Below are 26761 nucleotides of genomic sequence, written 5' to 3'. Positions count from 1 at the left end.
GGGGTGTCCCTCAGCCCAGCCTGTACCCTCTCCAATCCGGGACCCCTCAGGGAACATCCCTCTCGCAATCTGGGACTGCTGGCTCCTAACTGCTCTTCTGCTTGATCACCCTTAACCACCGCTGCCTGCTGGCCTGATCACCCCTAACTGCCTCTGCCTCAGCCCCTGCCACCGTGGCTTTGTCCAGAAGATGTCCAGTCTAATTAGCATATTACCCTTTTATTACTATAGAGGAATATTCACATCCTGCTGGATCTGTTTCCACAGGACGTTTCTTTACCAGATTCCTCCAGGATGGAGCTCTGGCTCCTCCTCCAGGAAGCCTTCCATGGCACCCTCTGCACAGAGTGGTGGGGATAGCCCTTCCCCCATTGCCCTGTGACTATCTGGTTGTATCAGACAGAACTCCTGGAGGGCAGGCCTGATAGGCAGTGATCCTCTGATAATAATATGATTAAAAATCTAAAATCAATCTATGAATCTCTTTCCTCCATGGGTTCTTTATAAGTTTGCAAAGGCCACATTTCAAATTCAGCTTTTCGGTTTATTCCAGGGGTCCTAAACCTTTTTAAACAGGGACCAGCTCATTGTCCCTCAGACCGTTGGAGGGCCGGACTATAGTTTAAAAAAAAAAAAAAAAACTATGAACAAGTTCTTATGCACACTGCACCTATCTTATTTTGAAGTAAAAAAACAAAACGGGAACAAATACAATATTTGTGTTTGCATGTGGCCTGCGGGCTGTAGTGTGAGGACCCTGGTTTATCCTCTGGTTAAAGTGTTAGTCTTTCTAGGGCAATTGGACAACTTGTGGACCATGGGTTTTAAAATAGCATGCATATAAATCAGAACCAACTGTTACCATTGAGAGAGCCTGTCTGTGCCTCTTCCACCCTGTACATCTAAGCATGGCACCTAGGTAAGTTACTTTGAATAGGTTGCTAACTTGTATGAACAAACATAATGATGACTATGTACATAGGAAGTATTTTGTAATATTCACAGTGCTTTCATATACAACAAGGGAGGGTAGATGTAGTGTGGTGCATAAGAGTTTAAAGCAAATCGGCTTGGAGTGTGGGTACCCGGCTGCAAATATTAACTCAATTACAAACTTAGCTACTTTGGACAAGTCTCCTACCATAACCTCAATCTTCTCATCTGTAAAGTGGGTACAATAATACCCATCCTGCCTATCTTGTAGGCTTATTACAAGGTTGACATGGGATGCTTCCTAACTCTTCCAACTTCATGGAAAAGGATAAATTTCATTTAGGGCCCTGGAGTAAATGCAAAGTTTATGAGGCTGGAGGTGACCACTCTGGACTCTGGTTGCCTGCCTAACTATTCCAAGGGCTAAGGGAATGAATATCTTTGCTTAATGGTATAGCAATGCAGAAGCTCTGTAATATAAAAATATTTAAAACAATCCTTAGCTGTATATCTATACATGCTCATATTCACATACATTCTCCTGTCATATACTTATAACCTTCCAGTGGGGTGTGAGGAATCAGGTTCAGATGTGTAAAGTTCTGGAACTTAGTCCAATGGCCATCGAGTGGCAGGCCAGGAACAAGATCTCAATGTCATGTCATCTCAGATGTAATCTGACTCAACCCTATGCTTTCAAATCATACTTTATCATAAAAAATTAGTTATTTTGGAAAATATTACTTAACTAATTACCAAGGTGATAATTCAGAGAAGTAGAATATTTTATTGCCTTTGACTTATAGCCAAATCATTCAAAGCTATAGGGAAGATAGCAAAATTTATATCAAAAGCTAGCAGTTTTATAATTGTCCCTGTATAGACAAGTTGTCCATGTCCATATCTACATCCAATTCTATATGTCTTCTATTCTGACAGTAAGAACTATTCAACCTTATTATGGACTTCCATATGTCAGTTGGGATCTATATCTAGGTTATACAGTCATCGGGAAGAACATAATCACTTAATGTATGTAAGGTACTTAAAATAATTCTGGGCAGACTCTAAGTTAGGCACACAATAAGTATTAATTATAATTATTCAAAACAAAGCTGTTCAGTCACTCATGGGGTCAAACACTAATGACTCTGCACTGAAAAACTCCTTCATAACTAAAGAAATATCATTAGACCCTGGTACTCATATAATGGCAGCAGCATCTGGGGGCTTTTGGAAATTCAGAGCCTCACATCTACTCTGACAGAATCTGCATTTTAATGAGATCCCCAGATAAATTGTGAGCAGAGGCAAGTCTGAGAAGTGCTTGGAGGACTCCAAGGTGTATGCAGAAACCATTTGGTCACTTGTATTTTTGGCAGAAATGATACAAAAGTAGCACTAACTCAGAAAATCTGCTCCATTTTATTGATGTATTCAGACCTAATCTGGGCCACAGAATGTAGATTGTGGGGTGGGGGGTAGTGATCACGTGTCCCTCCCCAGTAGAAGGCAGTGTCATCTGAATCAGAGAAAATGCTTTGTGTAAGGCACCATGAGCGTGCGTATTAGTGTGGGTATGTCATGGTCCTCGTGGAACCAGTGTGCAATCCTGCAACTACTATGGCATATTTTAGGGGAAGTAACAAACACATTTTAATAAGAAGGTGACATTATTAGGAAATCTGCAATTGTAAATATATGGAAAAGAGGAAGTCACTTACATTTACCCAGGGATGCTCAAGGACCTGCATGGCTGAAAATCGCTGATCAACATTGACCAACAGCATCATGGTGATAAGCTCCTGTAAAAAGAAACATTCAATTCTATTTGTCTAACTTTCAAGGTCAAAGATAACAGCCATAAGCCTTTTTTCCCTTTATCCCAATGGGTTTTTTCAAATGCAGAAGTTCTATTTTATTTAGAAAAGCTCTAAATCTTAAATATATGGTGTCCCAAAAAATGAATACACACACTTTGAATAATTATAAAGTCAATGTTTATTAAAATATATTTCATTTTCAAAATTAAGCTGTCAGCTGTTAAAGTGTGTATACATCTTTTTGGGACACACTGTACTAATATATCAACTCAACTTACCCACAGTTACTTAATATCGTTAGAAGTTAAAGGAAAGGTGAATATTTGGAATTATAAAAACATAGCTTATAGTGGATGGAAAAAATAAAATGAAATTAATATTAAAATCAATTCAATGAAAGTATTTTTAGTAGAAAAAACAAATACACATGTTAAAGAATTAAAATTCATTTATTTTTCTAGGATTTTTCACTTTAAAAATAATTTTCTAAATCAATTTAATATAAAAATCAAATTTTAAAAACACTAACTAAATTTTCTTTTGGCAGCTGAATGTAAAAATGTGTTTTTTCCCTCAACTTCAGGATGGCATATTTAAGTATGAAAGAAAGTTATAAGAAAAGACATACAGAATTGCCAACAGCTAGTTGTTAAAACAAAAACTATATTTAGTAGCCAAAGAATTCTAAGAAAAATTGCTTCAAAAATTTCCAGATCAATCAACACAAATAAAATAGACCTATTAAGCAGTAAATGATTTATTGATTCTGAAATAAATAAAACTTTCCCTTAAGTTCAAATTTATCTGGACCAGAAAAGCACAGCTTGGGTTATAATGATGAGTCTGTCATACATTTGTCAACTTTGAATTAGAAGTTCCCATGTAATAACATGGTTATATATATATATTTCCTCATTGCTTACATTTATAGGCTCTGAGTATCATTCCATGATGGGGATAATTTATCATTATTTTTTTAAATCCTCACCCAAGGATATTTTTTCCATTGATTTTTTTTTTTTTTTTTTTTTTTGAGAGCGAATGGAGGGGAAGGGGATGGAGGGAGAGAGAAAGAAACATTAATGTGAGAGAGACACATCAATTGGTTGCCTCCCCTTTGCACTGCAACTGGGCCTGCAACTAAGGTACATGCCCTTAACCACTGGTAATCAAATCTGAGACCTTTGGTCTTTGGGCCTATGCTCTAATCACTGAGCCAAACTGGCCAGGGTGGGGATAATTAATCTTGCCAAAGATCTACCTTCACTCCTAACTGGGGCCAAGACTTATTAAAGCAACTATTATCTGTGATGCTCTTTGCCAGGTGCCATGGGGGTGTAAGAAATAGTCCTATCTGTCAGTGACTTCCAGCTCTTATGTTTATGGAGTGATGGCATGTTATGGAAAGAGTTGGAGAGGTTTTTAAAAAGCCTGTTCACAGGTGAAATCATCTCCATGCCCACCTCAGCAGATTTTTCCCACATGTTTTCACTTTTCCTTTGGCATCTTTCTCAATTTCCCTAATTTCTTTAGGTCTAGAGGTAGATTCTTACACAGTTGGATAATATGAGAAACTTGGGCCTAATATACATAATTTTTCTACGGAAAGTGGCCAGGCCTAAGGAATAATATTTTAAATTGAATTCATACTCAGAACACAGCAAAAGAAAAGTTATATAGATTGAATAATCAAAAGATAATTACTTTTTAAGATCAATTTTTCAAAAATTTAAGCCAGTGCCTAGAGATATAAGTTTAAGAGATCAACTAAAATATTTTGTTGTGTTTTTTATCTTTTTTTCCCCCAAGGTTAAATCCCCTTGTTTATTTATTTTTTTTCTTGATTTTTTTTATTAATTAAATCTTTATTGTTCAGATTATTACATTTGTTCCTCTTTTTTTCCCCCCATAACTCCCCTCCACCCAGTTCCCACCCCACCCTCCTCCCTCACTCCCCATCCACTGTCCTCATCCATAGGTGCACGATTTTTGTCCAGTCTCTTCCTGCATCCCCCTCACCCCTTTCCCCCGCAAGAATAGTCAGTCCACTCCCTTTCTATGCCCCTGATTCTATTATAATCACCAGTTCATTCTGTTCATCAGATTATTCACTTGATTTTCAGATTCACTTGTTGATAGATGTGTATTTGTTGTTCATAATTTGTACCTGTACCTTTTTCTTCTTCTTCCTCTTCTTAAAGGATACCTTTCAGCATTTCATATAATACTGGTTTGGTGGTGATGAACTCCTTTAGCTTTTTCTTATCTGTGAAGCTCTTTATCTGACCTTCCATTCTGAATGATAGCTTTGCTGGATAAAGTAATCTTGGTTGTAGATTCTTGGCATTCATCACTTTGAATATTTCTTGCCACTCCCGTCTGGCTTGCAAAGTTTCTGTTGAGAAGTCAGCTGACAGTCGTATGGGTACTCCCCTGTAGGTAACTGACTTTCTTTTTGTTGCTGATTTTAAGATTCTCTCTTTGTCTTTTGCTCTTGGCATTTTAATTATGATGTGTCTTGGTGTGGTCCTCTTTGGATTCCTTTTGTTTGGGGTTCTCTGTGCTTCCTGGACTTGTAAGTCTATTTCTTTCACCAGGTAGGGGAAGTTTTCTGTCATTATTTCTTCAAATAGGTTTTCAATATCTTGCTCTCTTTCTTCTTCTGGCACACCTATAATTCGGATGTTGGTACGCTTGAAGCTGTCCCAGAGGCTCCTTATACTATCTTCGTCTTTTTGGATTCTTTTTTCATTTTGTTTTTCTGGTTGGGTGTTTTTTACTTCTTCATATTTCAAATCGTTGACTTGATTCTTGCGATCCTCTAGTCTGCTGTTGGGAGTCTGTATAGTATTCTTTATTTCAGTCAGTGTATGCTTAATTTCTAGTTGATCCTTTATCACAACATCAAGGGTCTCATTAGATTTCTTGTAGGTCTCATTAAGTTTATCGGCAGTTTCTAGAAAATTCTTGAAAAACCTTAAAAGTGTGGTTTTGAACTCTATATCCAGTAATTTGCTTTCCTTCATTTCTGTCACTTGTGTCCTTTTTCTTTGTCTACACATTTTTTATGCTTCCTTGTGTTGATAAAGTGGTTTTCTGTGCTAAGTGTCCTCTAGGGCCCAGTAGTTCAGCCTCCCCAATTACCTGAGGAGGACACTCTTGGTGCACCCCCTTATGGTCTTTGTGCACAGTCTTGTTGTAGTTAAGCCTTGATTGTTGTAGGTATCACTGGGAGGAATTGGCCTCCAGGCCAATTGGCTGTGAGAATCAGCTGTGTCTGCAGTGGGAGAACTTCTGTGCTGGAGACACCCCTCTGGGGCAAGACTTGCTTCAGAGGGGCTTTGGTGCTGAGTCTGCCCCCTGAGTGTGTCCTTTATGGATCCAAGGAGCTGCAAACTGGATGGTCCCACTCTGACCTCTAGGCACAATGGCTCCTGGATCTCTAGGGAGGTGCTAATCTAGCCTCTGCCTGAAGCTATCCAGAAAAAGCCTCCCTGCAGGGCTTGGGCAGGGTGGGTCCCACGGGATCAACAGGGCAGGGCTAGCAGTTATGGCTGCTCTCAGAGGCCCAGCTTCTCAGTCTCTCAGCAATTGCTGCAAACCCCTCTGAGAGAAAGCTGCCCTCGAGTTCTGACTGATGCTAGACAGTCCCGCTTCTCCCATATGAGTCTGGGTCCCTAGAGACTCACCTGGAACTGGAGCTCAAAGCCTGAGACTCCCTCCCAATTGAAAATGACAACCGCGCCCTCAGCTGCCAGCCCACTCCATGTGCACCTCTAATTTCCACTCAGCCAGCCTTCCTGTGGTTCTGGATGATGTCCATTCCGTCTTTTAGTTGTATTTTTGAAGTGGTTGTTCGATGCAGCAAACTCTGCTGTTTACCTATGCCGCCATCTTGGTTTTCCGTGTTTTTTATCTCAAGGTCTACTAATGCCTCAGCAAAAGATTTTTAGCTTTCTTAGAGGTTGATCTTTTAGTTTTAATTGAAGAAAACCATATTCCTTATTCCCCACTTCCTCTAAATTCTGGTTGTCTTTCAAGATCCAAGTTAAAGTGTAGCACCCTCATGATGTATTTCTTAATCATTTCAACCCATGTTGAGATTCTCTACTTTGATTAACTGTTTCATTCATTCACTCATTCATTTATGTATATTGAGTACCAGTTATGTACTGGTGACTAGGCACTAATAATAGAGCAATGAACGAAATAAAAACATCCTTGTCTTCATGGAATTTGCATTCTAGTGGGAAAATAAATTATACAAATAAAACATATGCACCTATATATATCTATGTAGAAAGGTAGTTAGATGGTATACAAGATAGACATAAGGGTGTAGGTGCTATGGAGACAAATAAAGCAGACAAGGAAAATAAGATGAGTCAGGTAGGGTTTTAGAACTGCACCTTGAAACAGGGTGCTTCTGGAAAAGATTCTCTGAGAAGATAAAATTAAGTCAAGACCTAAAAGAGTTGAAACAATAAGCTGCACAGAAATCTAAGGTGGGCTGAAGCCTGGGGTGGGTAGGGCATGACAAGAGCCTATAGCAGGGTAAAGGGAATGATAACAGGGAGAGATGAAGCCCAGGAAACAGAGGCACTTGAGAAGTTGAGATGGTTATAAACAGATGAGTTGATGACTTTGAATCTTAGAAAAACTAGCAATTACAAATAAAATTTGTTCAGAACTCATATTTACAATATCATTTAGTCTTTTTGGACATAATGAATCAGAATCAACAATTCCATTAAGACACACAGGCTATAAGGAAGAGGAAAGCACTAGAAACCTACCTTCGCAGAATCAGAAACATTATCCCAGTATGGAGAAGGAAAGTCCACTTGTCCCATCAAAATCTGGTCAAAAAGCACCTCCTGGTCATCACCACTTCTGTTTAGATGAATGACAACAGTGAGAGAAAAATAGGACTAAAATGTCAACTCAGGATATTCTTGAGCATTGAAGCCCTTCCTTTCCCCTTAAATGTGTAAAATGAGTTTTAAGCAATTCAAAATGTTAATATGGAACAGTTTTGGTAAATTGCAATAAAATGAGTTTCTAAATTATATGAAGAAGATATATGGAAGGCATGTAAATTAGCATGCACAACATGAAAAAAATAATAGACGTTATAAGTCAAATTCTTATTATTATCTTTTTGTGCTGCAGGCTGATCAGATCTTTCTGAGAATAGAGAAATGCTTTGTTGGTGCTAATAAAAGATTGCTGCCCATACCCACGAAACGGAGGGAAGCCACATAGCAGGATATACGTGATTACACCAGCTGCCCAGATGTCTACCTTGAGGCCATATCTGAAAAAGTAAGTGACATCAGAATTACAAAGTCAGACCAGGACAAAATTGTGGGGCATGGCAAAATAGGTGATTCTCCTATTCAAAACCAAAAGAACTGAACCAGACAAAACAAAAACCCAACAACAAACACTAAATTAAAACCCACCAAGTAAACAGGATTCAAGAAAAGAATAATAAAAAAGAGATTACCTAAGGTACATGAATATAAATCAAAGTAATGCATGGCTAGTTTCCTATCCAGATATCAGTTAGTGAAGGGTTTCAGCAAAAAGGTTTATTATAGTCATATCAATTTTACTTTTATGTTCAAGCACAGGTAATTTATTTGGGAGGTGATCCCAGGAAACACCAGCTAAGGAGTGGGGAAATGAGACAGAGAAGGGAAGGGAAGTTATCAAATCAGTTACTAATGAGGGCAACTGAGGCTGAATCTCCCTAGGAGCTCTGAGAGACTATGGAAGTACAGGAACCTCAGAGTTTTCCAACAGTAGGGTGAGGAGGCTGGGGTATCTATATACTCATTCCCAACAGTAATTGGTATCACTGCTGGGGTTGATATTAATTCCTTGTCACTGTAGCCTTTTTCCTACTCATTCAGGGAAAGCTCCAGCAGCCCAAGGGAGCCCCTAAGAAAAGAGTTGCAGGTGCTGTCAGGTAGAAGTTATGAAATAGGTCGTCTTAAGGGTTTACAGATAGAGCACTGACAGCATCTACTACTTTAATTATCTTCCGAGTCCTATTTCAAACAATATGCTAATACTCATCAAGATATATATTTGGATAGAGACACTTCATAGAGACCTGTATAAATAAAACTCATGGATGATAACCAAGCCTCTTCCTAAAAATTAGATTTCATCTTTCCCCTAGCAAATGTTTAGTGGATTTGCTCACATGGAGCAAAACAAATTGGCTTGAGTTACTTGCCAGTCTAAAGCAACCCTTTTGGGACATCTGTGTTTTGTTTTCTTTTGTTTTGCCATCACCATTTATCCCCTCTACACTCTCTTCTACCTCTACTCCTCTCTCCCCCAGCAATCACCACACTGTTGAGTTCTCTCTATGTCTCTCTTTTTCTTTTTTGCTCAATTCTTCCACCCTACCCCTACCAACACCATCCACCACCAGAGCTGTCTGCCTGGTCTCTATCTATGAGTCTGTTTCTATTTTGCTTGGTAGTTCAGTTTGTCATTAAATTCCACATAAGAATGAAATCTTATGGTACTTGTCTTTCTCTGACTGACTTATTTCACTCAACATGATGCTCCCCAGATCTATCCATGCTGTTACAAAAGGTAAAATCTTCTTCCTTTTTATGACGGAGTAGTATTCCATTGTGTAAATGTACCACAGCTTTTTTATCCACTCATCTATTAGTATTTAAAGACACTTAGGCTGCTTCCAAATCTTGGCTATCCTATCTAATAATAGACAAACATGGTAATTAACTGTAACTTCGCTACCCTTCCCATTGGCTTATCAGTGAGATATGCAAATTAACTGCCAACCAAGATGGCGGCCGACAGCCAGGCAGCTGAAGTGAACAGGAGGCTTGCTTGCTCCAGTGATGGAGGAAGCCAAGGTTCCCCGCCTGCCGCTGCCAGCCTCTGAACTGTAGTCTAAGAAACAATGTTGCAATTATAGAAGATAAACAAACCCCATAAACCTGCTTTCAGCCAGCCAGGCCTCAGAGCTGGAGTTGCAACAGTGTTTCAATTATAGAAGTCAAACAAACTCAGATACCTGCTTTCAGCAGCCGAGGTCTCAGAGCTGGAGCTGAGCCTCAGAGCTAAAGCTGGCTCTCAGTTCCAGTGACAGCCATAGAAGGTAAATAAATCCCAGAATTAAAAAAAAAGAAAGAAAGAAAGGATAGGTTGGGAGCTTCAGTCACCTGCCAGCCTGAAAACGGCCCTCAGCCCCTCACCCAGACTGGCCAGGCACCCCAGTGGGGACCCCCACCCTGAAGGGGGTGTGACCAGCTGCAAACAGCCATCATCCCCTCATCCAGGCTGGCCAGGCACCCAAGCGGAACACCCACCCTGATCCGGGACACCCTTCAGGGCAAACCAGCTGGCCCCCACCTGTGCACCAGGCCTCTATCCTATATAGTAAAAGGGTAATATGCAAACTGACCCTAACAGCAGAAGGACTGGGAATGACTGGTCACTATGACACACACTGACCACCAGGGGGCAGATGCTCAATGCAGGAGCTGCCCCCTGGTGGTCAGTGAGCTCCCACATGGAGGAGCTCTGCTCAGCCACAAGCCAGGCTGATGGTTTCCAGTACAGCGGTGGTGGTGGGAGCCTCTCCCGCCTCCTCAGCAGCGCTAAGGATGTCCGACTGCAGTTTAGGCCTGCTCCCCGCTGGCAAGTGGACATCCCCCGAGGGCTGCCAGGGGGATGTCTGATTGCCATGTTAGGCCCAATCCCCTGGGGAGCGGGTCTAAGCCAGCAGGTGGTCATCCCCTGAGGGGTCCCAGACCGTGAGAGGGCACAGGCTGGGCTCTAGTGCACCAGGCCTCTAGTCTATCTAATAAAAGAGAAACATGCAAATTAACCATCACTCCATAACTCCGCCACTCAGCTACACCCACCACCCAATCAGAGCAACTATGCAAATTAACCCAACAAAGGTGGTGGTTAATTTGCATACGTAGGTGCAGATTGAAGACTGATGATGACTGAAGATGGCAGTGGCCACGGAGCTGGAGCGAGCAGGATGCTTGAGTTCTTCCCAACAACAGAGGAAGCCAAGCTTCCTGCTGGCCCTGGACTCCGCTCAAGGAGTGGCTGGGAGCCTGGGTCACCAGGGGCAACCCAGGCTTTCAGCCAGTTCTGGCCTCTGCTGGAGGAACTGGAAAAAGAAAAAAAAAGGAGGGGCTGGGAGCAGCCAGATCAGATAAGCGAAGCCTAGCTGCTGCGGCTGGACCAAAGGCCTGGGTCCCAGGTGCTGGAGGAAAACTGGTGACATCATCCAGGGAAAGGAAGGCCTATTGCGCAAATCTTCATGCAACGGGCCACTAGTCCAATGATCGGCAAACTGCGGCTTGCGATCCACATGCGGCTCTTTGGCCCCTTGAGTGTGGCTCTTCCACAAAATACCACGTGCGGGCGCACACGTACAGTGTGATTGAAACTTCATGGCCCATGTGCAGAAATCGGTATTTTGTGGAAGAGCCACACTCAAGGGGCCAAAGAGCCGCATGTGGCTCGTGAGCCACAGTTTGCTGACCACTGCACTAGTCTTCTATCTAATAAAAGGGTAATATGCAAATTAGTCTGGGTGGGCATGGCTGCATGCCACTGGAGGCTGGGGCATTGAGGCTGTGTCAAATAAAATAAAATGTGTTCACATGACCTAAAGCACAAACATCTCAGCAGATAGCTCAATGCAGGTTATTGTGTAATCACATTGATTACACAATATTGATTGCACAATAAACTTATTTTCACCAAAAGTAAGTAACATCTTCATTTAAAGATGTGCCAGTAAGGCTGCTGAGGCTTTCATCTATCCCTTTCTACACCAACGAGGACAGGGTTCAAGGAGGAAGGGCTCCAGTTTCATTTCCTCAGCACCTAGCTAGGAGGCCTCTCTGAGTGACTCTCATCCTCTGGGCCTCTGAGCCCTGTGCAGGACTGGCGCTCTGCTCCAGCCCGGAGCCCCAAAGGGAGGCAGACCGAAGTCCTTTTCCTTCAGGACCCCACTCTCCCTGGGAGTCTGGCCAGGAGGGCGCTCTCCCTGGGAACACCGAAATCCGCCTCCCTGGCGACTGTGCAGCAGCAGGGCCTGGCGAGCTGCGGGAGGGTGACCTACCCATGCGGATGTGTACACTGGTGGAGGCCACGCAGCTGCCATAGCTGAAGTCGTCCTCGATGGAGGACCAGGGTAGTGGGGATCCGAGTCCACCAGGTCGGCAATGAAACCCCAACTCCCTGCCTAATGACTAGAGCACACGGACCTCAACTGTCCTCGGTCACTTCCTGAGCAGCAGTCAGCCCCGACCAGGGATCAAACCCAAAACCTAAGTAGGTGCCCTGATAGTATGGAACCCAAACCTTTGTTGTGGCAGAGGAGCTCCAACCCACAGCAGGGACCAAGGCATGTCAGAGGGGTTTTGTTGAGGGGCCCTGACAGGTAGCACACAGGGCAGTGGGTTAGAACCTCCTCCTGATACATCAAGGCTGCGGGTTGGATCCCTGGTCAGGGAACAGACAAGAAGCAACCAAAGAGAGCACAATAAGTGGAAAAACACACTAATGTTTCTCTCGCTTCTTTCCTCTCTCTAAAATAATCAATCAATAAAAATTAAAATAAAAAATAAACCCTCTGGCTTGCAGAGTTGCTAACATAGTTAGAAAGCGAAGTCCCATCCTTTCCTGTTCATTCAACAAATACTTCATATGCTCCTTCAATAATCACACTGGGGATGGGCGTTTGTTTGTTTGTTTGTTTGTTTTGGTTAATCCTCACCTGCGGACATTTTTTCACTGATTTTTTTTTTCTTTTTTACAGAGAATGGCAGGGAGGGAGAAAGACAGAAACTAATGTGAGAGACATCAATTGGTTGCTTCTTGCTAAATCTCCGACCAGGGTCCCAGATTGAGCATGCAACCCAGTCCGCCTGCAGAAGCACTATCCACTGAACCGAACCAAACCATCATTTTTTTTCTTTTTAAGTCCTCCTCTAAGGATATGTTTTTTTCATTGATTCTAGAGAGAGAGGAAAGGAGAGGGGAAGAGAAAGAGAAACATCCATCAGTTGCCCAAGCAATACGACAGGGATGGAACCCACAACCTGTGTATGTGCCCTCACCTGGAATCTAACCCATGATCCTTTGGTGCATGGGAGGACATTCTAACTACTGATCCACACCAACCAGGGCCTGGAGGTCATTTAAAATTTTTTTTTCAGATCTGCCCTGGCCAGGTGGCTCAATTGGTTGGAATCTCAACCTGTACACCAAAGGAGTTCCTACTGGATTCTAGGTTAGGGCACATACTTAGGTTTAGGTTAGATCCCAGTGGGTCAGCAGGTGCAGAGGCAGCCTGCTGGTATTTTTCTGTCACAGGGATGTTTCTCTCTCTAAAAATCAATTTTAAAAACATCCTCAAGTGAGAATTAAAAAAATATATATATATATTTAAAAATTTTTAGATCTAAAATTTTATTTGGTTCTTTTTTAAATTTTATTTTTCATTTACAGTTCACATTCAATATCTTATCCTATATAATCAAACCCTAATATGCAAATCAACCAAACAGTGGAATGACTGGTCACTATGAACTGACCACCAGGGGGCAGACACTCAATGCAGGAGCTGCTCCCTGGTGGTCAGTGCGCTCCCACAGGGGGAGCACTGCTCAGCCAGAAGCCAGGCTCACGGCTGGTGAGCGCAGTGGCAGTAGCAGGAGCCTCCATGGCAGCACTAAGGAGCAGTGAGCCGAACAGTAGGGAGCAGCAAGCAGGCAGGTGGTAAGGAGCAAGAGGGCACAGGAGAGGCTGAGGGACCCCCAGTGCATGAATTTTGTGCACCAGGCCTCTAGTTGTAAATAATGCTGCAATGAGCATAGAGGTGCATATATTCTTTCAAAATAATATTTCAGGTTTCTTTGGATATATTCCCAGAAGTGAAATCTCAGTGTCATAGGCAGTCTCATTTTTAATTTTCTGAGGTAAGTCCATACTGCTTTCTACAGTGACTGCACCAATCTGCATTCACACTAACAGTGCACAAGGGTTCCCTTTTCTCTACATCAGCACCAACACTTGTTTGTTGATTTATTGATGATAGCCATTCTGACAGTGTGAGGTGATATCTCATTATGGTTTTAATTTGCATTTCTCTGATTAATGACATTGAATATCTTTTCACATGGTTATCTGTATGTCCTCTTTGGAGAAGTGTCTATTCAGGTCTTTTGCCCATTTTTTAAATTGCGTTGTTTGTCTTTCTTTTGTTGAGTTATATAAATAATTGATATATTTTGGATAGCAACCCCTTATCAGATGTATCATTGGTGAATATGTTCTCCCATTCAGTGGGTTGTCCTTTCATTTTGTGGATGATTTCCTATGCTGTGCAAAAATTCTTTAGTTTGTTGTAGTCTCATTTGTTTGTTTTTTCTTTTGTTTTTCTTGCCTGCAAAGGGAAAAATATTGCTACAAGAAGTGTCTGGGAATTTACTGCCTGTTTTCTTCTAGGATTTTTATGGTTTGGGGAAGCTAACATTTAAGTCTTTAATCCATTTTGAGTTTATTCTTGTGTGTAGTATACTAGTAAGAAGGTGGCCTAGTTTCATTTTTTGGCACATATCCGTCCAATTTTTCCCAACACCATTTATTAAATATATTATCTTTACTCCATTGTATATTCTTGCCTCCTTTGTCAAATATTAATTGACTATAAAGGCATAAATTTATTTCTGGGTTCTCTATTCTGTTCCCTTGATCTACATGTCTGTGTTTTATGTTAGTACCATGCTGTTTTGATACTATGGCCTTGTAGTATAGTTGACGTAAGGTAGTGTGATTCCTCCAACTTTGTTCTTCTTTCTGAAGATCAAGGTTGCTATTTGGGGTCTTTTGTAATTCCATATAAATTTTGGAATATTTTTTCTAGTTCTGTGAAATATACCTTTGGTATCTTGATAGGAACTGCATTGAATTTGTAGATGGCTTGACTGGGAGTCATATCAATTTTAAAATAATGATTGGTGGAGCCTTAAGACTATCTAACTCTCTGAAATAATAAATACTTATAGGATGTTTTCCAATTTATAAAGCACTGACACAAGTTATCTTTTGTTTTCCCAACAAATCTGTTTTACAAAATAAGTATTATTGCTTATTTTATAGAAGAGAAAACTGAGGTTCAGAGGGGTAAATAGGTTTGCTCAAAATCACACACTGGCAATGGCAGAGTTGGGCTCTAACCAAGGTCTTCAAGAGACCTACCAAATCCTCCCTCTATCCCATACCACTCCCTCCAGCAAGTCTCAAAATACTAACAGTAGAAACAGAGCAATGCCTAAAATAGCACCCTGTGAGGGAGGTCAGGCATGGCTACAGATGTGTTCTTCCAATTCACTCAAATTTGATTAATAGAAAAGTCCTCATTACCTCACATCTCACCTTAGGGGTTTCCCTATTGAAATTCCTGTTTTGTATTTCTGCCTTTCTGGTTTATGGTACAAGCAGAAAAACGATCCCTAACTAATCACAGTGGATATATCCTACTCCATTAGCTGTGGTTTTGTGCTGCTGATAGAAAAAAAAAAGTAGGGTTATATTCTCTTACTGCCCCACTCTTTCCTAATACTTTTGTTTACATACTAGTATAGTGCTGCAAAACCTTGCCTATGATGCTGGTGAGAAATAGGGATCTTTATTTAAAAAAAAGCATTTTACTTACCAGACCTAAGTTAAATGCTGACTCACTACTATCTAGTCATGAACTTACACTATATTCAATTATCCAAGCCTGAATTTATTCATCTGCCAATCAGGAATTATACCATCTACTGGAAGAGTAAGAATTCAGTAAAAGAGCTTAGTTCCTGACAAAGAATAGGTCCTTGGTAAGTATTAGGCCAACCCCCTTTCTAGAAATTTTCACTCTTCTTTATACTGCTGCACATAGAAACCAGCAAATTCCCAGTGACCCTGTGATACCTAAGAGTGTTTGTACCTCACAGATAATCAATGGTGCCAAGAGAGCCAAAATGGAACCAAGGCTGAAGAATAAGGCCAGCTGAATGAAATAATGAAAGGAAATTGTAATCATGGCACACCACACAGCAGTGCTTGCTTCTTTTATCTCCAAAAGTAAGTTAATTATCAACACTATGTTTTTCTGTTGCTCCAAACATTTTTTTACTCTGGGGTTAACAACTGCTGTTCTATCTTTAACAAAGGCCAAATGGAAGCCTTAAACAAGTTACAGTAATTGGCAATTTGATTGGGAAAAAAGAGAAAATGGCTCCTACTTTCAAGTAAAAAAGAGTGAAGAAATCTGATAGCTACTTATCTGGATGGGACAGAGCAGTACTGTTTCTCCTATTCTTGAAGCAGACTAGTTCTTTGGCAAGCATATCCCACAGGAAGCACTTACCCAGTCTCTGCAATGATTTCTGGAGCCACATATGTTGGAGTGCCACAGACTGTGTACAGGGGACCATCCACAATGGTAGCCAGTCCAAAGTCACCCAGCTTCAGTGATTTGCTGCCATCTTGGTGTTCATACACCTAACATGAAAGTAAAAAGTGAAATCCCCTTAACCAAGAGCTCAGAATCTCCTCCCTGAAGAAACGAGGAGCATTGTGGTTTAAATTGAATGTAATTATGATAAAAACTTCAGATAATTATGCAAGGATATACATATGAGGATATCTTTCTTTAGATTACTGCCAAATTAGAAACATGCTGAATAACCAGCAAATGGAAATCTGTTAAATAAATTATAACACATTTGTACAATAAAATGCTCTACGGCAACAAAACGGTGACATAAATTTATTGAAATGAACTATGTTTGGAAGTGAGGATAACAGATTGGTTTGCATTAAATGTCTATTAAAGAAAAACTAAGGGCAAAGGAAAATGAGAGACCATGGTGTGTCTGAATCTGGGTAGTAAAATTATGGGAGTTGGCTTTTTTTGTTTTTGTTTGCTTATCTGAATCCGATGTTTCTACAATTAAAGCTGATTTGCATAATACAATGAAATATAGAAAGTCTCTTGTGAAGTATCTCCAATTTCTGAAAATAATTACCTTTCTTTTAATGTAAGAAGCTTTAAAAATGCAATTCTTTAGTAATTGAACAGAAAGTTCTAAATGTGTATTAAAATACTTTATTTTTTAAAGTAAGTAACTGAAAGGGATATTAATATTTCATTTCACCTGTGGCAATTTGGAAAGATTTATCAAGTGTGGAGTCAGCATTCTGCCCAGGTTTCCTTATTAAGGCAGTAAAAGTCTCCAGATTTTCATCCCACAAATTAAGAGAAAGGTGCATGTGACCATAGGCAAGTATTTACACTGATTTAGTTCTAGCCCAGGATCAAACCAAATGGATCTGCTCTAAAATGTCTCCCAGCCCTGGTTGGTTTGGCTCAGTGGACAGAGTGTTGGCCTGAGGACTGAAGGGTTCCGGGTTTGATTCCCAGTCAGAGCACATGCCCGGGTTGCAGGCTCGATCCTCAGTATATGGTGTGCAGGAGACAGCCAATCAATGATTCTCTCCCATCATTGATGTTTCTATGTCTCTTAACTTCTCCCTTCCTCTCTGAAATCAATAAAAATATATTTTAAAAAGGCTCCCAAACAATGTCTATTATTTCAAAGAAAATATCAAAAGGTATTCAGAATTCTGATTCAGTGCCCACATTGAAGTCAATAAGATAAAGAAAACAATAGTAAAAGACTAATATTCTCAGCAAAGGCAGGAGATGCTTCAAGGACATGGAGAAGTTTCCCTTGTATATCAAAATAATTCTTCCAGTGAGTTGAGGTCTACATGTTCTTCTGTTATTGCTCTATGATCATGTGTACCTGCTCTAGTAGTTTGAACCTCTCCAACAGCAAGGCACATCTCCACACATCAGAAGTGCTGTTATCATTCCCACATTATGTCTGCCTTTTGGAAAAAGTAGATTAACTTTTCATTTCACTGCAGCAGAAAGTGCAGATGTTTGGCTAGCTAAGCTGCATGATCAGCAATAATCATTTGTATCTGTTTTGGCAGAGTCAGATAATCAGATCCTCCTCTCTGGAGATACTGCATCTTTTCTGGGCAGAAAAATATTATTTTATTTTTTCCCCACACTCCACACTCGGAACATGGAGTTCTCTCCCTAAGGGCATGACTATGGTCAAATGGAAGCTGCCCTTGTGCAGGTGCCCAGAGGCTTCACCAGCGCTTGGGTTGTTAGGATAAGGACAACTGTACGTACTTAACAGATGTGGCTTTGCCCAGTTGTTATCAGGGATGGACTATCCTCCCTTACTTTGACGAAGCAGCTGTCCATCCCTGGTCAGCACAAACAAGTTTGAGTTATGAACTTTAAGCTATCAGAGCTGCAAAGTACAATATCATCCGCAGACTGAATGAATGCTCTTAAGCAAAAAAAAAAAGCCATTCTTGCTATCCAGTGATAAGCAAATGTTTTTCATGAAAAGAAATCTAATATGAAAACATCAAGTAGATCATTAGGTTTATTTCCCAGAAAGAGACACATTTTTTACTTCCTTAATTCCATTTTGTTAACAATAACATTTCTAAAAGGCAAAGTAATCTCTTGCTTTGATGTTCTGTTAGGTCAGATTTCAATTTTCACACCACCATTTACACAGGTATCTTGTGTGTTTTTCTAAACATACTATCTACAATCACCTAACTTGATTCAAAAGTTGGACGAAAGCAGATGTTGGCAGATCTAGTCATAAGTTACATTTTAGTTCTGAATATGATTATGTAATTCTCTTTATTATTATTCTTAATCCTCATCCAAGGATATGTTTTTATTGATTTTGAGAGAGAAAGAAAGGGAGAGAGAGACACAGAAAAAGAAATATTAATGCGAGAAACATTGATAAGTTGCCTCCTGCATGCTCCCTGACCAGGGATCGAACCTGCCACCTAGATATGTGCCCTGACCGGGAATTAAACCTGCAACCTTTTGGTGTACAGGATGATGCTCCAGCCAACTGAGCCATTTGGCTAAGTTACCATGTAATTCTCTTACATGAAGCAAGGTTAGGTTTTATTTTTGAACATCTACATTTTGATAGGAATTCTATCTTACATATAGCAATATGCCAATTATATTAATACTAGAGGCCCGGTGCACAAAAATTTGTGCACTTGGGGGGGAGAAGGGGTCTCTCAGCCCAGCCTGTGCCCTCTCGCAGTCTGGGACCCCTCAGGAGATAACGACCTGCTGGCTTAGGCCTGATCCGGGGTGGCAGAGGGCAGGCCCAATCCCTAGGTGCAGCCCCTGGTCGGGCTCAGAGCAGGGCCAACTGGGGAGTTGGGGCACCGCCCCCTGACATGCACAGAGCAGGGCGGATTGGGAGGTTGCGATGCCACCCTCAGTCACGCTCAGGGTAGGGCCGATTGGGGGGTTGGGGCGCCGCCCTGTCATGCACAGAGCAGGGTGGATTGGGAGGTTGCGATGCCACCCCTAATCACGCTCAGGGTAGGGCTGAATGGGGGGTTGGGGCACCGCCCCGTCACACTCAAGGCAGGGTCGATAGGGAGGTTGCGGCACCACCCCCTGTCACGCACAGAGCAGGGCTGATCAGGGGGTTGGGGCGCTGCCCCCTATCATGCACAGAGCAGGGCCCATCAGGGGGGTTGGGGCTCCGTACCCTGTCACACACAGAGCAGGGCCAATCAGGGGGTTGAGGAGCTTCCCCCTGTCATGCACAGAGCAGGGCCCATCAGGGGGTTGAGGAGCTCCCCCCTGTCACTCACAGAGCAGGGCCGATAGGGGAGTTGGGGCACCGCCCCCTGTTACACACAGAGCAGGGCCAATCAGGGGATTGGGGCACCGCACACTGTCACACACAGAGCCGCAGGGCGATCGGGGGTTGGGGAGCTCCCCCTGTCACGAACAGAGCAGGGCGGATAAGGAGGTTGTGGCCCTGCCCCCTGTCACACACAGAGCCGCAGGGCGATCAGGGGGTTTGGGCGCTGCCCCGTCACGCTGATCCCGGTGCTGGGAGGCCTCGCTGCTCCGCTGATCCCGGTGCTGGGAGGCATATTACCCTTTTACTATATAGGATAGAAGCCTGGTGCACGGGTGGGGGCCAGCTGGTTTGCCCTGAAGGGTGTCCTGGATCAGGGTGGGGGTCCCGCTTGGGTGCCTGGCCAGCCTGGGTGATGGGATGATGGCTGTTTGCATCTGGTCACACCCCCTTCAGGGTGGGGGTCCCCACTGGGGTGCCTGGCCAGCCTGGGTGAGGGGCTGAGGGCCATTTTCAAGCTGGCGGGTGACTGAAGCTCCCAACCTGTCCTTTTTTCCTTTTTTTTAAATTCTGGGCCAGCTTTAGCTCTGAGGCTCAGCTCCAGCTATGAGACCTCGCTGCTGAAAGCAGGTTTCTGGCCTTTGTTTACCTTCTGTATTTGAAACAATGTTGCGGTCCTACTGGCTGAAGCCCGGGGTTTTGTTTAGCTTCTATATTTGTTACAATGTTGCTTAGAGTGCAGCTGAGAGGCGGGCAAGGCAGGCGGGGAAGCTTGGCTTCCTCCGTCCCTGAAGCAAGGAAGCCTCCCTGTTCCTGTCAGCTGCCTGGCCGCCGGCCGCCATCTTGGCTTCCAGTTAATTTGCATATCTCGCTGATTAGCCAATGGGAACGGTAGCGGTCGTACGCTAATTACCATGTTTCTCTTTTATTAGATAGGATAGCTGAACAATAAAATTCAAAGTTTCAATAACTAAGATATAAAACATTAAAAACTTACCTAAAATAAAAAATGAGGATTACCTAAAGTAACAATACTTCTTAAGTAAACAATACTATTTTAATGCAATACCTAGAATTAAATGATGTTCTTTTTTCCTCTCTTTAATCACCTTTACAATGTTCACCTTTTTTTGTTTGTTTTGGAAACTGAATAGTAGAACTTTTATGAACATAAAGAGGTTACAGTGGAGCTTATAAGGGAAGTAAGAGCTTAGAAATGAAGGTCTAATGCATTTAATTGAAAACATTTGTAGATGCAAGTACATTGGAAATTATTTAGGAAAAAATATTTTTGCAGGTTAATAAGTGTCCAGGCATCTAGGTTAGAATTCTGTTTAAGTTACTTACTGTAAGGCAGGGCAGGAAACAAGATTTCTCTGCTCTGTCAACACCTTGAGAGAAGGATTTAGAAGAATATATTCTAGGTTACCACACCTCCAATGGGAGAGTGCCTCTTCTAAGTGGCATAAGGAGCCCAGCTCACAACTGGGACTCACCATTAGCGCCTATGCTCACCTTTGTCTCTTCCTAAGCCAATTACAGAGGGGCATGAGTGAGGCCAGAAAAACTAAAACTCTATTAAAATTACAGATTGCTAAATACATCTATTTCAAACATGTATGTACACACACACACACACACACACACACACACACACACTCACAAAAGCATCTCCAGGAAGTATTTTCCCAAATGGAAGCTATAAATTCACTTTAAACTACATTTTTAATTAAAAGTTAGGAATCAGCAAAGCTTCTAAGAAGTTCACATTTAAAATGCTGAGACCTTGGCTTATACCACACTCCAAATCGATTCTGACTTTGTTCTTCATGCCTCCTCATCCTGACCATCTTCCAGAAAGGACATCAAAGGCTGCAAGCATAGGTTTGGACAGCCTGTTTCAGCAAGTGGGGTTCTAGTATAAGAACTTTTGCTATAACTGTATTTTGAAGACTTCATAAAACATGACTCACTCGTGAAGTGGAAGTATATTAACTGTCAATCAAAGAGTATTCACAACATGATATATAATTTAATGTTCATCCCAGGCCTTTAAATACTATAGATGTTCTCCTACATTTTAAACACCAAGGGGCTATTAAAGAGATGAGGATTAGTGCAAATTATCCAGCATGTAGTGCTTTCACTGTTTAAATGAATCAATAAAACTGTGTAGTTGTACAGCACTAATTGAATGCAGCTACACATAATTGTGAACTGCCATATGCAGCCTATTACCATACCGACTGTCAGTATTTTGTAAGCTACTCTTATGATCATTGTAAATGGCTACAGTCAGAGAATTTCTTCTCTAGGGCTTATTATATAGCTATCAAGACATCCCATTATTTGACAGACTAAATGTGCTAAATGGCAACAATTAAGAAAAAGGTTCCATTTACAAGCTGAAGGCATCTTCTACTAAGACTAGATATAGTGAAAGGTCAGATATTAGGTTCTTGGCATACTGATATTTTACACAAGATTTTTCTTCTTTAAAGAAGAGTTTTATTTTTGTTTCTTTTTCATTTATGTGGGGTTTTCCAGGAGCTGTAACTTTCTGAACAGTAGATATTTGGGCATATGTCTGATTTCCCATGAATTAGAAACTGACACTATTTGGAAAAGTTATTTGAAAAAGTAAAAAAGTAATATAAGTCATAAAATGGAGCCAGTGGCCATAAAATATGAAAGTTCACAGAAAATCTGAACTTGGTCAAATGGTCTCTTTTTTTAAAAAAATTATCTTTAGTGTTGAAAGTATTACAGATGTCCCCTTTTGTCCCCACATTGATCCTTCCCACCCTAATCCCCACCTCCCCAGGCCTTCACTGCACTATTGTCCATGTCCATGGGGTATGCATTTATGCATTTAAGTTCTACGGTTAATCTCTTCCAGTCTCCTGCCCCACCCCACCCTGCCACTTCCCTCTGAAATGTGTCAGTCTGTTGTATACTTCAATGTTTCTGGGTCTATTTTGTTTGCCAGTTTATTATGTTCATTAGATTCCACACATGAGTGAGATCATGTGACACTTGTCTTTCTCTGACTGGCTTATTTCACTTATCATAATACTCTCCAGATCCTACCACACTGTCTCAAAGAATATGAGATCCTTTTTTATTGACTGTTGCATAGTATTTCATTGTGTAAATGTACCTGTTTTTCTTATCCGTTCATCTACTGATGGGAACTTGGGCTGTTTCCAGATCTTCACTATTGTAAATAATGGTGCTATGAATAAAGGGGTGCATATATTCCTTTTAATTGGTGTTTCAGGCTTCTTAGGCTATATTTCTAGAAGTGGGCTCTCTGGCAGTTCCATTTTTAATTTTTGAAGAAACTTCACACTGTTTTCTAAGTTAATATAAGTCATAAAATGCAGCCAGTGGTCATAAAATCATATGAAAGTTCACAGATAAGCTGAACCTAGTCAAATAGTTTCTGTAATTTCCATAATAGAAAACTAAAAGGTGACTAATGTAACAAATGTGTCAGAACAAACATAATTCTCCATGTTGCTGTGAATTCAAGGATAAACCTGTTGAAATGATGGCTAATGAATCACTAGTAGCCACTAAATTATTTTTCACAGACAAGCTCAATAAATACTAAAAATTATTTCACCAAGTAAAATTGAAGAAAAGTGGCATGAAATTGACAAAGCCATAAAAAATGTCAATTTACTTTTTAACAAATATGGTACTCCTTTAAAAAGACATTGATTTTCCTCTGGCCATACTATATGGCCTTTATGATTCTAAAGAAAATTGATTAAATTTAAATCTTTAAGAAGTAAAAACATTTATAAGGAAATAATTTTGCAAAATTACTTTATGGTCCACATACATTAGAATTAAACTTCCTGGAAAAAAAATAAATTATTAAAAACACCAAACCCATTAAATACCCACTTGTAAAACCCATATGTAAAATCTTTATGAAATCTAAAGTTTAAATGAAATAATAAAAGTTTTATAGAAGTTAGAAAGAAGTAAGTCAGAAGAGGTATGGTAATATTAAATAGTTTTTCAGAGATTTCTGGGAAGATGGAGAAATGAATGGAAACTTCAAGAAACCCGATTCTCACCCTCACTTTAAAATAGTCATGAAACTACCTAAAAAAGAGTTATATGCAGGTGCAATGAGATACATAAAACATGCACATTCTGCACATTCTGGATTCTGTTAGCAATTGTATAATACTAGGATTTTGTTAAAACTTGGGGAGTCAATGTTACTGCAATTAAAAAAAATATATTACATTTTTGTCACACAAGTAATATCCAATATAGCATTGTAGGAAAACTACAAAAGACTGAAAACTATAGAGAAAAGGAATTGCACCCATAATCTTGATACCTAGAAATAACTATTCTTAACATTTTTAAGTATGGACTTCCAGAGTTTTCTTTCTCTTTCTTGCTCTTCTGTTTTCAGTGGATAATATATCTTGGAGTTTCCCAAGTGAATAAGTACATGTCAACATCATGACTTTTAGTGGCTGCTGGATATTCCATTAAATGGATGCACTGCAATAATAATACCAACAACTAACCCCACTGCCATTTAGTGAATACACGGGATATGCCAGCCATCCCGTTAAGAACTTCACATTCATTGTCCCATTTGATTTTCACAAGAACCCTATTAAGTAATCTTACTGATATTTTACATATGAAAAATAGGCTCCGAGATGTTAAGTAATTGCCCAATCCAATGTTATTCAGCTAACAAATGGCAGAGCCATAACTTAAGCTCAGGTATGTCTGAGTCCATGATCTAACTAGTATGTCCTCCTGTCTTCCATATCATGCCTTTATTTTACTGATCAGTGCCTAATATAAGTTGTTTCTATATATTTTTTCTATATTAAAAATACTGAGGTAAATTTTATATATATATATATATATATATATATATATGTATATATATATATATATATATATATATAGTGATTTTTCTTTAAGTTGCATTTCTAATAGTAGAATTACAGTTCACATATTATTTAATGCTTTGGTTATATATTACCAAATTACCGTTCAGAAAGACTATATCAAGTTACTCTTTTTTTAAAAAAAAATATTTTATTGATTTTTCACAGAGAAGAAGGGAGAGGGACAGAGAGTTAGAAACATTGATGAGAGAGATCGATCAGCTGCCTCCTGCATACCCCCCACTGGGGATGTGCCCGCAACCAAGGTACATGCCCTTGACCGGAATCGAACCTGGGACCCTTCAGTCGGCAGGCTGATGCTTTATCCACTGAGCCAAACCGGTCCAGCAAGTTACTCTTATACCAATACATATGATATGATTGATATCCTTATGACTTTGCCCACACTGTATATTATTAATCATTGCTAGTCCAATAAGGCCATGACATTTTAAAATGAAATGAATCAGAGGTAGCTCAAAGCAGACAGGCAGGTGGGTTGCACCCGCCACTGTCACTGGGGAGATGGAGGAGCCATGTCTTAGCTCATAGATTTGAATGTTTCTTTCATCAACAATTTGAAGTGTTGAGAGTTGGAAGATGGTGGTAGATTAGGTGAAAGCTACACTCACTTCCCTCCAGGACCCTGGAACTACAACAAAAGTATAGAAAAATCATCCTGAATAATCAACTGAAGGGCAGCTGGAGAGACTTACAGAGGAGGCCACATTGAGCCTGGTAGGAAGTGCAGAGGCATGAGAGGGCAGGCTGGGCTCCCATGGGTGGCAGCTGAATTTCTGAAGTATTTCAGGGATTCCCCTGAGGAGTCTGGGGTCTAAACACTAAACTGAGCTCCCTAGGCTAGAGCAACAGAACTGGGAAAAGTGCCCGTATAACATCCGGCTGTGAAAAGCAACAAGGTTTCTGTCTGCCAAGGAGAAATGGCTAAAATACAGGCACCCTTTTAAAGGGCCAACACACAAAATTTCATTTGCAGTCACACACCCTTGGCTCCAGCAGAATTGGGGGTAGAGCAGACCAGAGCTGTGTGAGTAGATTCTGGAGTCAGTGGCTCTGTAGAGGGAGCTGAGAGGTCAGCTGCAAGGATACCAAGATGAGTCATTTCCCCATAGTGTACTAGTAGAAGCCATCCTTCTCAAGCAGAGCATTCCCATTCATGAAGCATCAGACTGGGGAGAAGCAATGGCACCACTCATTTAAGTCCCTCTCACCCTACTCTTGAGGCTTTTTAAGTGAATGAGCCTAACAGAGAGCCTGCAGGCAGAGGCAGATATCTGAGTGTTTGGAGACTTTTGCTGACCTGCCCCAGGACCTGGCACTAATAAAAGCAGACTTTGGTGCGCACCTTGGTATTTTCCACATGCATCCAGGCCCAGCAGAGTGAGCCAAAGCTGAGGACCACTGGCAGCTTTAATCAGGTTTCCCAGAGTCAGTTACAGACAACGTGTGACATTGGCCTGCACCCGAGTCCCTCTGAAGGGTCCCAGAACCAATAGACACAGTGGCCAGCTTCAGACAGCAACAAAGCAGGATTCAATAAGCTTCACTAGCAGCATATTCACAAGGAGATCTCTGCAGGCATCAAACCCTGCTGAGGCAAATTTCACTTTGTGTGATTAGCACCTGCACAATAGCCTGCATGCTGTGTTGGGGGTTGAGCCTCACTCTCAGCCAGCCTGAGGGTTGATCCAATGCACAAATGGGCCAATAGCAAATCAAGATTCAATTACAACAGACAGGCCTATATAATGCATACAAGGGACTTCCTAGAGTACCCAGCTCTAGGGATCAGGGAGATTGTGCCACCGGGTCCCACAGATCACCTACTCTATAAGGCCATCCTACCAAAATTGGGAGTCATAACAGATCTACCTAACACATACAAAACAAAAAGGCAGCCAAAATGGCAAGACAAAGAAACAGGCCACAAATGAAGGAACAAGAGAATTCTTCAGAAAAACAGCTAAGTGAGATGAAGGTAAGTGATTTATCAGATATAGAGTTCAGAGTAATGATTATAAGGTTGCTCAACAGTATGAAAAATGACATAGAAGCCATGAAAAAGGACCAGTCAGAAATGAAGAATGCCTTATCTGAAATAAAGAACACATAGGAAGGAATAAACAGTAAGCTCATGAAGCAGGGGATCAAATCAGCAATTTGGGAGACAAGGTAGAAAAAACACATCCAATCAGAGTGGCAAAAAGAAAAAAATAACTTTAAAAAATGAGACTAGTTTAAGGTACCTTTG

General features: G+C 41.0%; 1 protein-coding gene across 5 annotated transcripts in view; it reads right to left on the bottom strand.

The window, feature by feature from the left end:
* Window positions 1-26761, bottom strand: part of DCLK1 (doublecortin like kinase 1) — a 574006-nt gene that overhangs the window by 31544 nt on the left and 515701 nt on the right. For all 5 annotated transcript variants that reach the window (XM_059684420.1, XM_059684417.1, XM_059684419.1 and 2 more), the window contains exons 12-15: window positions 16195-16328; window positions 7996-8073; window positions 7553-7649; window positions 2658-2738 (exon numbers count right to left, since the gene is read on the bottom strand). In XM_059684420.1, the coding sequence (XP_059540403.1) occupies window positions 2658-2738; window positions 7553-7649; window positions 7996-8073; window positions 16195-16328 (390 nt within the window). The remainder of the gene's footprint in view (window positions 1-2657; window positions 2739-7552; window positions 7650-7995; window positions 8074-16194; window positions 16329-26761) is intronic.

Source organism: Myotis daubentonii, chromosome 2, assembly GCF_963259705.1.
Source record: "Myotis daubentonii chromosome 2, mMyoDau2.1, whole genome shotgun sequence".
NCBI classification, from domain to species: Eukaryota; Metazoa; Chordata; class Mammalia; order Chiroptera; family Vespertilionidae; genus Myotis; species Myotis daubentonii.
Note: the sequence above shows the minus strand (reverse complement) of the source record. Positions and strands in the feature narration are given on the sequence as shown.